The sequence below is a fragment of the Dendropsophus ebraccatus genome, chromosome 9, assembly GCF_027789765.1.
Source record: "Dendropsophus ebraccatus isolate aDenEbr1 chromosome 9, aDenEbr1.pat, whole genome shotgun sequence".
Classification (NCBI taxonomy): domain Eukaryota; kingdom Metazoa; phylum Chordata; class Amphibia; order Anura; family Hylidae; genus Dendropsophus; species Dendropsophus ebraccatus.
In genome coordinates, this window is record NC_091462.1 from 111,569,494 (window position 1) to 111,584,132 (window position 14,639).

At 45.5% G+C, this 14,639-nt stretch overlaps 1 protein-coding gene across 2 annotated transcripts in view; it reads left to right on the plus strand.

Annotated features, from left to right (window-relative positions):
* The window catches only part of LOC138801509 (uncharacterized), a 79,506-nt gene that overhangs the window by 42,550 nt on the left and 22,317 nt on the right, over positions 1–14,639 (plus strand). For both annotated transcript variants that reach the window (XR_011364625.1, XM_069984417.1), the window contains exons 15-19: positions 3,811–4,119; positions 5,924–6,271; positions 7,794–8,102; positions 10,356–10,703; positions 12,470–12,778. Coding sequence is in view for 1 of the 2 variants with exons in the window: in XM_069984417.1 (XP_069840518.1) it covers positions 3,811–4,119; positions 5,924–6,271; positions 7,794–8,102; positions 10,356–10,703; positions 12,470–12,778 (1,623 nt within the window). In the remaining variant the exon portion in view is untranslated. The remainder of the gene's footprint in view (positions 1–3,810; positions 4,120–5,923; positions 6,272–7,793; positions 8,103–10,355; positions 10,704–12,469; positions 12,779–14,639) is intronic.

Genomic DNA, 14,639 nt, shown 5'->3' on the forward strand with positions numbered 1-14,639 from the left:
TTTTTAGTGTTTGTGAATAGATATAGTGTGGGGGTGCAGGTTGTATATATGTCACATTAAAAGATAAAGAGACATGTCATATAGAGACACTGGCACTGCACCAATAAATGTAATACCCCCAAAACTATTGTAAATAGTACACAACATGCAAAAACACCACAAAAGATAGAAACACTAAAAACATGATACATACCAGGAGGCCATGATGTAACAAACTTCCCACCAGTCCAATTGACCAAAGTATGAACAGGACCCAATATACAAAAATGAGAATGCTATTGTACTACTCCAATCAATGTGTATACAACACTGCAAGGTAGTGCTGGTCTATACAGGGCCGGCCTTTGGGGTGTGCGACCTGTGCAACCGCACAGGGCGCATCACTCCAGCAAACAGAAGGGGGGCCCTGGGCTGGCTGTTGTGCCGACCCTGTGGTCAGTGTTTCAGAGCTGTCAGCTCCTCTCACAGGGAGCCGACAGTACAGTGTGTAGTGATGTAAACAGCTCTGTGAGGAAACACTGCAGCTGCACATCACACTGTCTGCTAAACTTTCCTCTGAAGGTGTGCTCTACCTAATCCGTCCTCTGTGTGTTTGTCAGTAATAGTACGCTCCGTCCCCTGTGTCTGGGCTTATGCACACTGAGCAATTCTCAAGGAACTGAAGCAGAAAGTTTTCAGGCAGAATTCAAGCAGAATTTAAGCCCCCCATTGATTTCTATAGGATTCCTCTAGCAGATCTACAGCAGAAAATTCTGCAGCGTGAACAACAGAGCAGAAAACCCATTGAACACAATGGGACTTTGCTCTGTACATATTTTACAGGAGGAATTTCAAGCTGAAATTCCTCTTCAATTCCTCACCTAATTCCTCGCCTTTTCCTCAGTGTGCACATACCCTCTGTCAGTAATAGTACGCCCCGTCCCCTGTGTCTGTCAGTAAGGGTGCGTGCACACTACGGAATTGCCGCGTATAACCTGCGGCGTAGTCCGTCGCACGCGGCGGCGCGCATTTCCGCCCGTGCCATAGACACTATTCTATGCACAGGCGGATTCCGCGTTCCGCCAAAAGAATTGACATGTCAATTCTTTCGACGGAATGCGGAATCCGCCCGTGCACAGAACAGTGTCTATGGCACGGTCGGAAAAGCGCGCCGCCGTGTGCGGGGACGTGCGACGGAATACGCCGCGGGTTATACGCGGCAATTCTGTAGTGTGCACACAGCCTAATAGTATGCTCCTGGGCTCTTCCTCCCTGGTGTTTCCTGTGCCGGCCCCCATCTGAAGCAGAGCAGGATACTTTCATTTTGTGCCTCCTGTGTAGCTTCATTTAGCTTCCTCCTCCTGCTGTCGGGACTTGGTGGAGGAGGGAGGATGATGACAGCACCGCAGCCAGCACAGCAAGGCCTGGAAGCTGTCTGCAGGGATGCCTTTGCTCTGCCTGCCATCCTGATGACCATTATCTGTATCTCTGAGGCAAGAAGTCCTGACCCTCTTCTAAGGATAGAGAAGGTGAGGAGACTGCCCCATACAAGATTAGACAAGTGTGTCTGTAGTCAGTGTATATCAGTGCATGGGTGTCTGTAGTCAGTGCATGGGTGTCTGTAGTCAGTGTATATCAATACATGGGTGTCTGTAGTCAGTGCCTGGGTGTCTGTAGTCAGTGTCTAGTCAGTGCATGGGTGTCTGTAGTCAGTGCATGGCAGTGAAAGGGTGTCTAGTCAGTGCATGGCATTGAGAGTGTGTCTGTAGTCAGGTGACAGAGGGTGTCCATAGACAGTGTATGGCAGTGAGAGGATGTCTAGTCAGTGTATGGCAGTGAGAGGGTGTCTGTAGTCAGTGTATGGCAGTGAGAGGGTGTCTGTAGTCAGTGTATGGCAGTGAGAGGGTGTCTGTAGTCAGTGTATGGCAGTGAGAGGGTGTCTGTAGTCAGTGTATGGCAGTGAGAGGGTGTCTGTAGTCAGTGTATGGCAGTGAGAGGGTGTCAGTAGTCAGTGTATGGCGGTGTTCACACTGAGTAAAAGTGGTAGAATTCTGTGCGGAGCCCCTGCTGTGGACTCTGCTCAGAATCCTGCCTACCTTAGTGTGTCAGTGCGATGCCTCGAGTGCCTCCGCTCTCTGCTCTAAGAGTGTAAATTATAAGCATGTCTGACATGCTTATAATTAAATTGTGCGCCCTGACTGACAGCGGGACAAGCCATTGGCTCATCACACTGTCAATCACTCTTGATATAGCAGACACGCCTGCACGCATCATGTCTGTTATATCACCTGTTAGTAGGAAGAAAGTAGGCCCTGATGCTTGGGGGGGGGGGCACCATCTGCCCTAAGGCCGGCCCTGGGTCTATATAAGTATATATGTATCATGCAGCCTACAGACATACAAGTATGTATATCACCAGTAACATAGAGCCCGGGATCCAATGGGCCCCAACCTGGACTGCATGTTACTGGTGATGTACATACTTTGTACATCACTAGAGGAGTAAACGAGCGCTCTCAGCGCTCGTTTTGCTCCTCGTTCCCCGCTCGCTGCCGCCGCTATTCGACGCGGCTGCAGCGAGCGGGTGAGTACGGGAGGGGAGCTGCAGGGGGGGGGGCTGCCCGGGTGATCGCTGATCGTCCGGGCAGCCCATAGGATACAGCAGCGTCTGCTACCGATGCTCCTATTCAACCGAGCGACGCTGAAAATCGGCAGAAGATCGTTGCTGTATCAGTCGCTTGTTTTTCAACATGTTGAAAAACAAGCGACTGCAATGATCAGCCGACATGAACGATGTCGGCTGATTGTTGCACCCTATTCCACGGGACGATTATCGTCCGTAGCGCCCGATATCGGCCGAATATGGCCGATAATCGTTCCGTGGAATAGGGCCTTTAGTAATGGAAATGATCTGAAAGACGCCATCCATTACTAAGCCAGGGCTTAATGTTAGCCGGTAAAATGGCTAACACGAAACCCTCCCCCCCCCTCCCCCACCGCATTAGGGGTATTGGGAAGACCCAGGTACCAGTAGTCCTAGAGTATCAAAAAGTCGTGCTACTGGACTGGACGGTAGCAGGCTGGTATTATTAGGCTGGCCCTTCTCACCCTGGTATTACTAGACTCCTGCTGTTTGGTTTTTGACCTGGCTGGTCTTGGAAATGGGGGGAACCCTACTTTTGCAAAATGATTTATTTCTTTAAAAAAAAATATAGGGTTCCCCCCATTTCCATAACCAGCCAGGTTAAAAAAAAACAGCAGCCTAGTGATGTCAGGGTGGGAAGGGCCATTTCTTACTGGTACTCAGCTCTGCGGTGGGTACTGGGGTAATAATAGGACGGTTAGTGTTAGCCATTTTACCGGCTAACACTAAGCCCCTATTTAGTAATGAATGCCGTCTATCAGATAGATTCCACTACTAAGCCTGTAAGTAAAGAAAAATACACAAGATAAAAATATTTTTTATTCAAATAAAAACACCCCTTTTGACCATTTTATTAAACTAAAAAAACTGCTGGTCATCTACAGAATCCGACATAATCCTCAGGACACCAATATCTGAAAAGCAAAAAGAGACAAAAAAAACACAGAAGCAGAACGCTTATCATCCCCCTTCAGCCCTCTGGGGGCCAGACTGCCCTGCACCATTGTCAGCAAGGAAGGGGGATAAGTGACTACCTTCTTTGCTGGGACAGGCATGGTTTCAGAGACTGTCAGCAGGCTTATGGTGTCCTATCTCAGGGCAGCATACACTAGTGGCAGAGAAGCTGAACAGGATGATGGATCACTGTGTGTGTGTATACTCTTCCTGAATGTTTCATTTCTTTTTAGGAAAACCAAAGAACAGAAAACCTGTGAGAGTAACTGCTGGGAATGGGGAGATGATATATTCTCTGATACTGGAGAATTTCTACCCCAGAGATATCCAGATTACATGGCTCTGTGGATCAGAACAAGTGACCCAGACCTTCCCGTCCACAGAGGAATATATTACTAATATGGATAAATCCTATTCTGTGACCAGTGACTGTAGAGTTCCTGAGAATTATTTGAAGGACCCGAACATTAGAATCTGTGTGACCTGGAATCATGAGTCTATGGATGATCCTGGGAGCAGAGAGATGTCTATACGGGATAAAGGTGAGGGGTGTTAGGGCGGGTTCACACTACGGAATTCTTGCAGATAAACTCAGCGGAATTCCGTTGGCTATACGCGCGCCTTTCCGCCGGCTCCATAAACACCATTCCATGGGCCGGCTGATTCCGCATTCCGCCGAAAGAATTGTCATGTCAATTATGTCCGGCCAGTCTGCATTAACTTCATTGCAATTTTCACTGCTAACAAATAACAGACATTGTTTATACATTGTGTGAACATAGCCTATGATAGATTTGGTGCAACTTTCAGCATGCAAAACACACTTTGTTTCCCTATATGACCACATCAGAGAAGAAAAATAATCTAAAATCACCTGATACAAGAAAGTTTTACAGACAGGAATTTCTTATTTTTACACCAAACTAACTTTGGGCATGTGCAGTAGCAATAGTTGGCGGCTGTTAGCGGCATAGAAGATCATAGTGTTGTATAGCACACAAATCACCGCTAATAACCTAAGCAAAGAGCAGTGTACAGCGTAAAATCACTGCTATCATCTCTAGTCAGATAGAGTCCCTGAGTAGAACAGTCATATTATGTGCAGCAGCTCAGAAACCCCAGCGGTATCACGACTTGCCTATCTATCACACTGCCGGCACATATCTGAAGATTTGTAATCCAACTCATTATACTAATTATCTGTAATACAGCCGCATAGATATAAAGACAGATGTACAGACAACATTTACTCATTGATACTGGTATAATACTGTCTGTTACACTTAGGATAAGCAGTATCCACTTTATCATTGAAGCAGTATGGCAAACAGTCACTGCGACAGTAGGATACAGAGCTACATGGTAACATTGCTGTGTGAGGTAACCCTGCGGTATTATATAGTACATCCATATTTATACTGCACAGCATCACAAGCCACATGGTATTTCTAGGAATATAAAATGGAGTCTAATTTAAAATAATTTCCATTTGCACTCGGTCATTTTGTAGTAACACTTTGTGGGTAAAAGTTATGTTCTAAACTTTAAAGGGGTTATCCAGTGCTACAAAATCATGGCCACTTTCTTCCTGAGACAACACCACACTTGTCTCCAGTTTGGGTGGGGTTTGCAGCTCGGTTCCATTGAAATAAATGGAGCTTAATTATAAACCGCACCTGATCTGGAGACAAGAGTCATGCTGTCTCTGGAAGATAGTGGCCATGTTTTTGTAGCGCTGGATAACTGCTTTAGGCCATGTTCACACTACGGAACAGACCGGCTGTTCTGTGACCCAGGCCGGGTCACGGAACAGCCAGTCTGTGCCCGGATCATCGCGTCCGGTACTTAAGTACTTAAGGATGATCCGTCCATCCGCAGAGCTCTGATGCGGGCGCATCAGCGTGTGCCCGCATCAGAGCTTCCCATAGCCCACAGTGAAGCAAGCGGCCGGAAGCCACTGTGTGAACTGACAGGTCTTTCTGCGCCCGGAATTCACTGAATTCCGGCCGCAGAAATCTGACCTGTCAGTTTTTTCTGGCGCCGCATGGGATTCCGGGCAGAGCGCATCTGATGTGTGTACGCTCCGGCCGGGATCCCATTGAAAGTAAAGTTATTTTCTGCCATTCAAAACTACAGCTGTATTTCTGCGGCGAGAACTACGGCCGTAGTTTTACGTTGTGTGAACATAGCCTTAAAGAGCCACTGGAGAAAGTTAGGGTTTTGGGAGCATGTTGTGGGTGGGTACAGGTTTTCTGTAATTGTCTTTGTTGTTTTCAGCTTATTATTTCTGTGTTTCTGTACTGGTGAGCAGATGAGAATCTCACATATTTCATTCCTTTCCTGCAGATTACCCATATCGTCCTCAGGTGACTATACAGGTGCCACCTCTATATAATAACACTGAGGCCTCCCTGGAATGTATCATCTCCAACTGCTTTCCAGATCTATTGGTGGGGATGTGGCTGAGGAAGGACAAACTATCCGGAGATATACATCACATAGCTGGAGATGGGGCGTATAGGATCTACAATACTGAATTAGGCAGACAGCCCAATAACACATACTTATATAAGTCATGTCTGGTCTTCACCCCCACTGCAGAATCACACCAGGGGGCAGAATTAATCTTCCAGGTGGAACATTCCAGCCTCGTGCAACCCATGTGGAAGAGTACAGGAGACCTGCAGATATATGGTGAGTATTCATCACAGCATCATAAAAGGAAATGTAATGGAAATCAGGATTATCATGAGCATTTCCATCTATGATCTATGAAAACGTTCTATAACTATCAGTGTATCAGTCATAGTGGGATCATGATGTTCTGACAAACCATTTTAAAATGTCTCCTCTTCTGTTAAACAACTGATTTTGCAGAGGGAAACCATGGCTAGCCAGGCATGTGTAGTATTACCTGGCAGCAATTCACATGAATAATTGTCCATGTTATACAAGAATGGCTTTAATTCACCAGAACTAGTTATGAGCGAGTACTAAAATGCTTGGGTGCTCGTTAGTCGAGACGAATATTTCTCGATGCTCGGGTGCTCGTTTCTTGTAACGAACCCGATTGAAGTCAGTGGGAAACTCGAGCATTTTTGCTGGGGACCCAAGCTCGGCACAGGAAAGGTCGTGTGGAAACCTGTCAACCTCAGAAAATGATGGAAATACCATGTAAAAGAACAGGAAACAGCAGGGGCAGCATGCATGGATGCCTCTGAGGCTGCCTAATCCCACCATTATGCCAAATTCTGGGCAACAACATGGCAGTGAGAAAACAGGGAACCATTGAAACAGAGGTAGCATATAAACCACCCAAAAATTTATCCTGACGCAGCATGGCAGTGAGGACACAGAGAACCATAAAAAGTGAGGTAGCAAGTAAGCCTCCCAAAAATTATGCCAGGCACAGCATGGCGATGATGACAGTGACCCAGGTAGAAGCGGTAGCAGGTGAGCCTCCCAAAAATTATGCCAGACACAGCATGGCGGAACAAGAATTGGCTGTTGGCTGAGAATTGAAGGAGGAAGAGAAGGAGAGGATATACGAAGAATCCTCATGTGGAGCTGCTTTCCCCGGGTGCACAGTTGAATTCAGGTGAAATCCAGGCTTTGTTCATTTTTATAAACATAACTCCCTGGGGCTAGACTGTGCGGCATGGTACCCAAAGAGTTGAGTGGGAATGCAGTGCATCCTCACTTAACCCCTTGTGTGTCAGACTGTAATCAGCTGTCTATACAGATGCTGCATACTATAAGGTGCAGAACACCTGTAAAAATGATGGATGTTCTGCCCCTGCCTTTTGTGTGTGTGTGTGTCTCCTTTTTGTTTTTCAGATATTAGTATCCTGAAGATTATGTATGATTCGGTGGACTACATTGATGACCAGCTGATTTTTTAATAAAATGGTCAACAAGGGGTGTGGGGATGTTTTTATTTGAATAAAGAATATTTTTCACTTGTGTCTTGTCTTTTATTCTTTACTTTACAGACTTAGTAGCAGAAGCTAACACTAATCCCCTGCTTAGTAATGGATGGTGTCTATCAGACGGCTTCCACTACTAAGTCTGCGTTTACACGTAACGATTATTGGCCCGATCGTACGATTAGCGATGTCGGCAGCATAAACTAGTGACAGAGAAGCTGAACAGGATGATGGATCACTGTGTGTGTGACTGACTGTATACTCTTCCTGAATGTTTCATTTCTTTCTAGGAAAACCAGAGAACAGAAAACCTGTGAGAGTAACTGCTGGGAATGGGGAGATGATATATTCTCTGATACTAGAGAATTTCTACCCCAGAGATATCCAGATTACATGGCTCTGTGGATCAGAACAAGTGACCCAGACCTTCCCGTCAACAGAGCAATATATTACTAATATGGATAAATCCTATAATGTGACCAGTGACTGTCGATTTCCTGAGAATTATTTGAAGGACCCAAATGTCAGAATCTGTGTGACCTGGAATCATGAGTCTATGGATGATCCCGGGAGCAGAGAGATGTCTATACGGGATCAAGGTGAGAGGTAACATGGGGAACTGGTATCAGTAGTGGTATAACAATAACCAGAGGAAAGATAAACAATAACATTTAAGAAAGGTTTGTTGTGCATTATGTGGTATATTAACACAATGTACATTTTATGGGGAAAAAAAAGTCTGTTTTCAATTAAAACAACTTTGATTCTTTTCATAGGGAAATGGGTTGCATTGAAGTCAATGCAAACACCAGCCGTTGTTCACACAATGTATTGAGCAACGGCCATTGTTTTATACGGGCGTCAAAATAATGAGCATGTAAATTATTTTCGGCCGCTCCGCATTAATTTTAGTGCAAATTTCACTGCAAACAACGGCCAATGTTTTGAGTGCCAAATAACGGCCATTGTTTGTTTACATGTTGTGTGAACATAGCCTATAAAGGTTTGATGCAACTTTCAGCATGAAAAACACTTTGTTTCCCCATATGACCACACCAGAGAAGAAAAATAATCTAAAATCACCTGATACAAGAAAGTTTTACAGATAAATTACTTCTATTTAAAAATCTCCAGTCTTCCCGTACTTGTCATCCGCTGTATGTCCTGCAGGAAGTGGTGTATTCTCTCCAGTCTGACACAGTGCTCTCTGCTGCCACCTCTGTCCATGTCAGGAACTGTCCAGAGCAGGAGAGGTTTTCTATGGGGATTTGCTGACATCTGGGGCACCCATTCAGTTTCTATGACCCTGCACAACTCATAGGATGTCACGTCTACGCTAATTCTCATCTCTTTGTGACCACATTATAGTTATATTGCAGTTTTAAAACAAATCTGTGCCCACCTACAAATCCCCCCAAACCACAGGTACCGTTGGATAGCTGTCATCAAGTCCTTTCCCGTTGCTGGGTTCAGATTGGTCCTGGTGCCCTCTTTGGGGTAAAATTATTTACAAATGAATTTTTGTTCCCAAAAATATATAACTTTTTTTTACAGCCACTATGATAAAGCCAGGGAACACTGGAAAAAAAAATGTCAGCGGACATGAAGGAATTTTATATTATTACGCTAAACTAAGTTGGGGTATGTGCAGTAGCAATAGATGGCGACTGTTAGCGGCATAGAAGATCATAGTGTTGTATAGCACACAAATCACCGCTAATAACCTAAGCAAAGAGCAGTGTACAGCGTAAAATCACTGCTATCATCTCTAGTCAGACTGAGTCCCTGAGTAGACTGGATTGTCAGAACAGTCATATTATCTACAGCAGCTCAGAAACCCCAGCTGTATCACGACTTGCCTATCAATCACACTGCCGGCACATATCTGAAGATCCATAATCCAACTCATTATACTAATTATCTATAATACAGCCGCATAGATATAGAGACAGATGAACAGACAACATTTACTCATTGATACTGGTATAATACTGTCTATTACACTTATGGTAAGCAGTATCCACTTTATCATAGCACTGCGGTGTTATATAGTACATCCATATTTATACTGCACAGCATCACAAGCCACATGGTATTTCTAGGAATATAAAATGGTGTCTAATTTTAAATAATTTCCATTTGCACTCGGTCATTTTGTAGTTACACTTTGTGAGTAAAAGTTATGTTCTAAACTTTAAAGGGGTTATCCAGTGCTACAAAAACATGGCTACTGTCTTCCAGAGACAACTCCACACTTGTCTCCAGTTTGGGTGCAGTTTGCAGCTCGGTTCCATTGAAATAAATGGAGCTTAATTACAAACCGCACCTGATCTGGAGACCAGAGTAATGCTGTCTCTGAAAGAAAGTGGCCCTGTTTTTGTAGTGTTGGATAACTGCTTTGAAGAGCCACTGGAGAAAGTTAGGGTTTTGGGAGCATGTTGTGGATGGGTACAGGTTTTCTTTAAAGGGGTACTCCAGCGGGGGACCGGGGAGGAGGATGCCGAGGGAAAAGACGTCCACTCACCTCCCCGGTTCCAGCTGCGGGTTTCAAGTCCGCTCAGATCCCGCCTCCTTCACTGAGTGGCTTGTCTCTGGCCCGCGTCAGACATCCGGAAACGTCCGGGCACCGGAGCTCCGCGATACGGGACCCGCCGCTGGAACCGGGGAGGTGAGTGGACGTCTTTTCCCTCGCCCACCTCCTCCCCGATCCCAGCAAAAAAGTGTGCGCCCCCCCCCCCTCCCCCCTGGAGTACCCCTTTAATCATCTTTGTTGTTTTCAGCTTATTATTTCTGTGTTTCTGTACTGGCGAGCAGATGATGAGAATCTCACATATTTCATTCTTTTCCTGCAGATTACCCATATCGTCCTCAGATGACTATACAGGTGCCACCTCTATATAATAACATTGAGGCCTCCCTGGAATGTATCATCTCCAACTGCTTTCCAGATCTATTGGTGGGGATGTGGCTGAGGAAGGACAAACTATCCGGAGATACACATCACTTAGCTGGAGATGGGGCGTACATGATCTGCAATAGTGAATTAGGCAGACAGCCCAATAACACATACTCATATAAGTCATGTCTGGTCTTCACCCCCACTGTGGAATCACATCAGGGGGTAGAATTCATCTACCAGGTGGAACATCCCAGCCTCGTGCAACCCATGCGGAAGAGTACAGGAGACCTGCAGATATATGGTGAGTATTCATCACAGCATCATAAAAGGAAATGTAATGGAAATCAGGATTATCATGAGCATTTCCATCTCTGATCTATGAAAACGTTCTATAACCATCAGTGTATCACAGTCATAGTGGGATCATGATGTTCTGACAAACCATTTTCAAATGTGTCCTCTCCTGCTAAACAGCTGATTTTGCAGAGGGGAAACCATGGCTAGCCAGGCATGTGTAGTATTAGCTGGCAGCCATTCACATGAATAATTCTCCATGTTATACAAGAATGGCTTTAATTGACCAGAACTAGTGATGAGCGAGTACTAAAATGCTCAGGTGCACGTTACTTGGGACGAATATTTCTCGATACTCGGGTGCTCCTTTCGAGTAACGGACCCCATTGAAGTCAATGAGAAACTCGAGCATATTTGCTGGGGATTCAAGCTCAGCACAGGAAAGGTTGTGGGAAAACCTGTAAACCTCAGAAAATGATAGAAATACCATCTAAAAGGACAGGAAACAGCAGGGGCAGCATGCATGGATGCCTCTGAGGCTGCCTGATCCCACCATTATGCCAAATTCTAGGCAACAGCATGGCGGTGAGGACACAGGGAACCATTAAAATAGGTAGCATATGCACCACCCAAAAACTTAGACTGACACAGCATGGCAGTGAGGACACAGAACCATAAAAAGTGAGGTAGCAAGTAAGCCTCCCAAAAATTATGCCAGACACAGCATGGCGGTGATGACAGAGTGACCCATGTAAAAGCGGTAGCAGGTGAGCTTCCCAAAAATTATGCCAGACACAGCATTTCGGCCCAAGAATTGGCTGTTGGCTGAGAATTGAAGGAAGAGGAGGAGAAGGAGAGGATATACGAAGAATCCTCATGTTGAGCTGCTTTCCCCAGGTGGACAGTTGAAATCCAGGCTTTGTTTATTTTTATAAACATAACTCCCTGGGGCTAGACTGTGCGGCATGGCACCCAAAGAGTTGAGTGGGAATGCAGTGCATTTTCACTTAACCCCTTGTGTGTCAGACTGTAATCAGCTGTCTATACAGATGCTGCATACTATAAGGTGCAGAACACCTGTAAAAATGATGGATGTTCTGCCCCTGCCTTTTGTGTGTGTGTGTGTCTCCTTTTTGTTTTTCAGATATCAGTATCCTGAAGATTATGTATGATTCGGTGGACTACATTGATGACCAGCTGATTTTTTGTTTAATAAAATGGTCAACAAGGGGTGTGGGGATGTTTTTATTTGAATAAAGAATATTTTTCACTTGTGTCTTGTCTTTTATTCTTTACTTTACAGACTTAGTAGCAGAAGCTAACACTAATCCCCTGCTTAGTAATGGATGGTGTCTATCAGACGGCTTCCACTACTAAGTCTGTAAAGTAAAGAAAGAAAGACAATAGACTTGTGAATTTTTTTTTAATTCAAATAAAAACACCCCTTGACCATTTTGTTAAACCAAAAAATCTGCTGGTCATCTATAGAATCTGACATAATCCTCGGGATACCAATATCTGAGAGACAAAAAAGGCAGGAACAGAATACCTATCATCCCCTCTCAACCCCTTGGGGGCCAGACTGATCTGGCACTGCACCACTGCCAGCAAGGAAGGGGGTTAAGTGACAGGCGTGGTTAAAGACTCTGTCAGCAGGCTTATGGTGTCCTATCTCAGGGCAGCATAAACTAGTGACAGAGAAGCTGAACAGGATGATGGATCACTGTGTGTGACTGACCGTATACTCTTCCTGAATGTTTCATTTCTTTCTAGGAAAACCAGAGAACAGAAAACCTGTGAGAGTAACTGCTGGGAATGGGGAGATAATATATTCTCTGATACTAGAGAATTTCTACCCCAGAGATATCCAGATTACATGGCTCTGTGGATCAGAACAAGTGACCCAGACCTTCCCGTCCACAGAGGAATATACTACTAATATGGATGAATCCTATACTGTAACCAGTGACTGTAAAGTTTCTGAGAATTATTTAAAGGATCCGAACTTCAGAATCTGTGTGACCTGGAATCATGAGTCTATGGATCATCCTGAGCGCAGAGAGATGTCTATACGGGATGAAGGTGAGGGGTGTAACATGGGGGACTGGTATCAGTGGTGGTATAACAATAGGACTTAACCGAAGAAAAGCAAAACAATAACATTTAAGGTTTGTTGTGCATTATTTGGCTATGTTCACACTGTACATTTTATGAAAAAAAGGTCTGTTTTCAATTAAAACAACTTTCATTCTTTTCATAGTGAAATGTGTTACATTGAAGTCAATGCAAACACCAGCCATTGTTCACACAATGTATTGAGCAACGGCCATTGTTTGATACGGCCGTCAAAATAATGAGCATGTAAATTATTTTCGGCCGCTCTGCATTAATTTTAATGGAAATTTCACTGCAAACAACGGCCATTGTTTTGAGTGCCAAATAACGGCCATTGTTAGTTTACATGTTGTGTGAACATAGCCTATAATAGATTTGGTGCTACTTTCAGCATGCAAAACACACTTTGTTTCCCTATATGACCACACCAGAGAAGAAAAATTATCTAAAATCACCTGATTTAAGAAAGTTTTACAGATAAATTACTTCTATTTAAAAATCTCCAGTCTTCCAGTGCTTATCAGCTGCTGTATGTCCTGCAGGAAGTGGTGTATTCTTTCCAGTCTGACATAGTGCTCTCTTCTGCCACCTCTGTCCATGTCAGGAACTATCAAGAGCAGGAGAGGTTTTCTATGGGGATTTGCTACTGCTCTGGACAGTTCCTGACATGGACAGAGGTGGCAGCAGAGAGCACTGTGACAGAACTAGCACTTCCATATCGTCCTACGGCAGCACAGAGACATAAGGGTTAATTGAACAATCAGACCAAAAAGGCATCCATAAAAGAGAGCCAGAGGCAATGAACAGCGTGTTTTGTTTCTTCTGCAGGCAGAAGTAGTTCCTTTATCTCTGTGTTACTAAGGAGTCCTACATGAGTATATTTCTGAAGCTTATTGCTGACCGTGGCCAGCAGTATTAGCTCCTTCCCCTGCTGCCTGCATTACCTACTGTTTAGATCCAAGGTGCAATGCAGTTAGGCCCTGTGACACTGACTGGTAGGGGTCCACTCCTCTGTGGCTGCCTGCCAGTGCAGGCGTCCAAGGCTCCTGGCAAGGCTTGTGGCTGCTGAGGTCAAGCTGTAGGCCAGGGGTCTCAAACTCAATTTACCCGGGGGCCGCTGGAGGTAGAGTCTGGGTGAGGCTGGGCCGCATCAGGTTTTCCACAAGAAAAGCTCTTACAAAAACATTCCAATGTCATCAAATGTTTTTATTTAATTTTTTTATCTGTTAAAACCCCTAGCCCTCCCCCACACACAGAACTATCACTCCCAGCCCTCCCACCTACACACAGAACTATCACTCCCAGCCCTCATCCACAAACAGAACTATCACTCCCAGCCCTCCCCCACACAGAACTATCACTCCCAGCCCTCCCCCACACAGAACTATCACTCCCAGCCCTCCCCCCCACACAGAACTATCATCCCCAGCCCTCCCCCCCACAGAGAACTATCATCCCCAGCCCTCCCCCCCACAGAGAACTATCACCCCCATCCCTCCCCCCACAGAGAACTATCACCCCCAGCCCCCCCACACACACAGAACTATGATACCCAGCCCTCCCCCACACACCACTATCACCCCTAGCTCTCCCCCACACACCACTATCACCCCCAGCCCTCCCCCACACACCACTATCACCCCCAGCTCTCCCCCACACACCACTATCACCCCCAGCCCTCCCCCACACACCACTATCACCCCCAGCTCTCCCCCACACACCACTATCACCCCCAGCCCTCCCCCACACACCACTATCACCCCCAGCTCTCCTCCACACACCACTATCACCCCCCGCCGAGAGTACTCTTATCTGAGGGCCGGCGGGG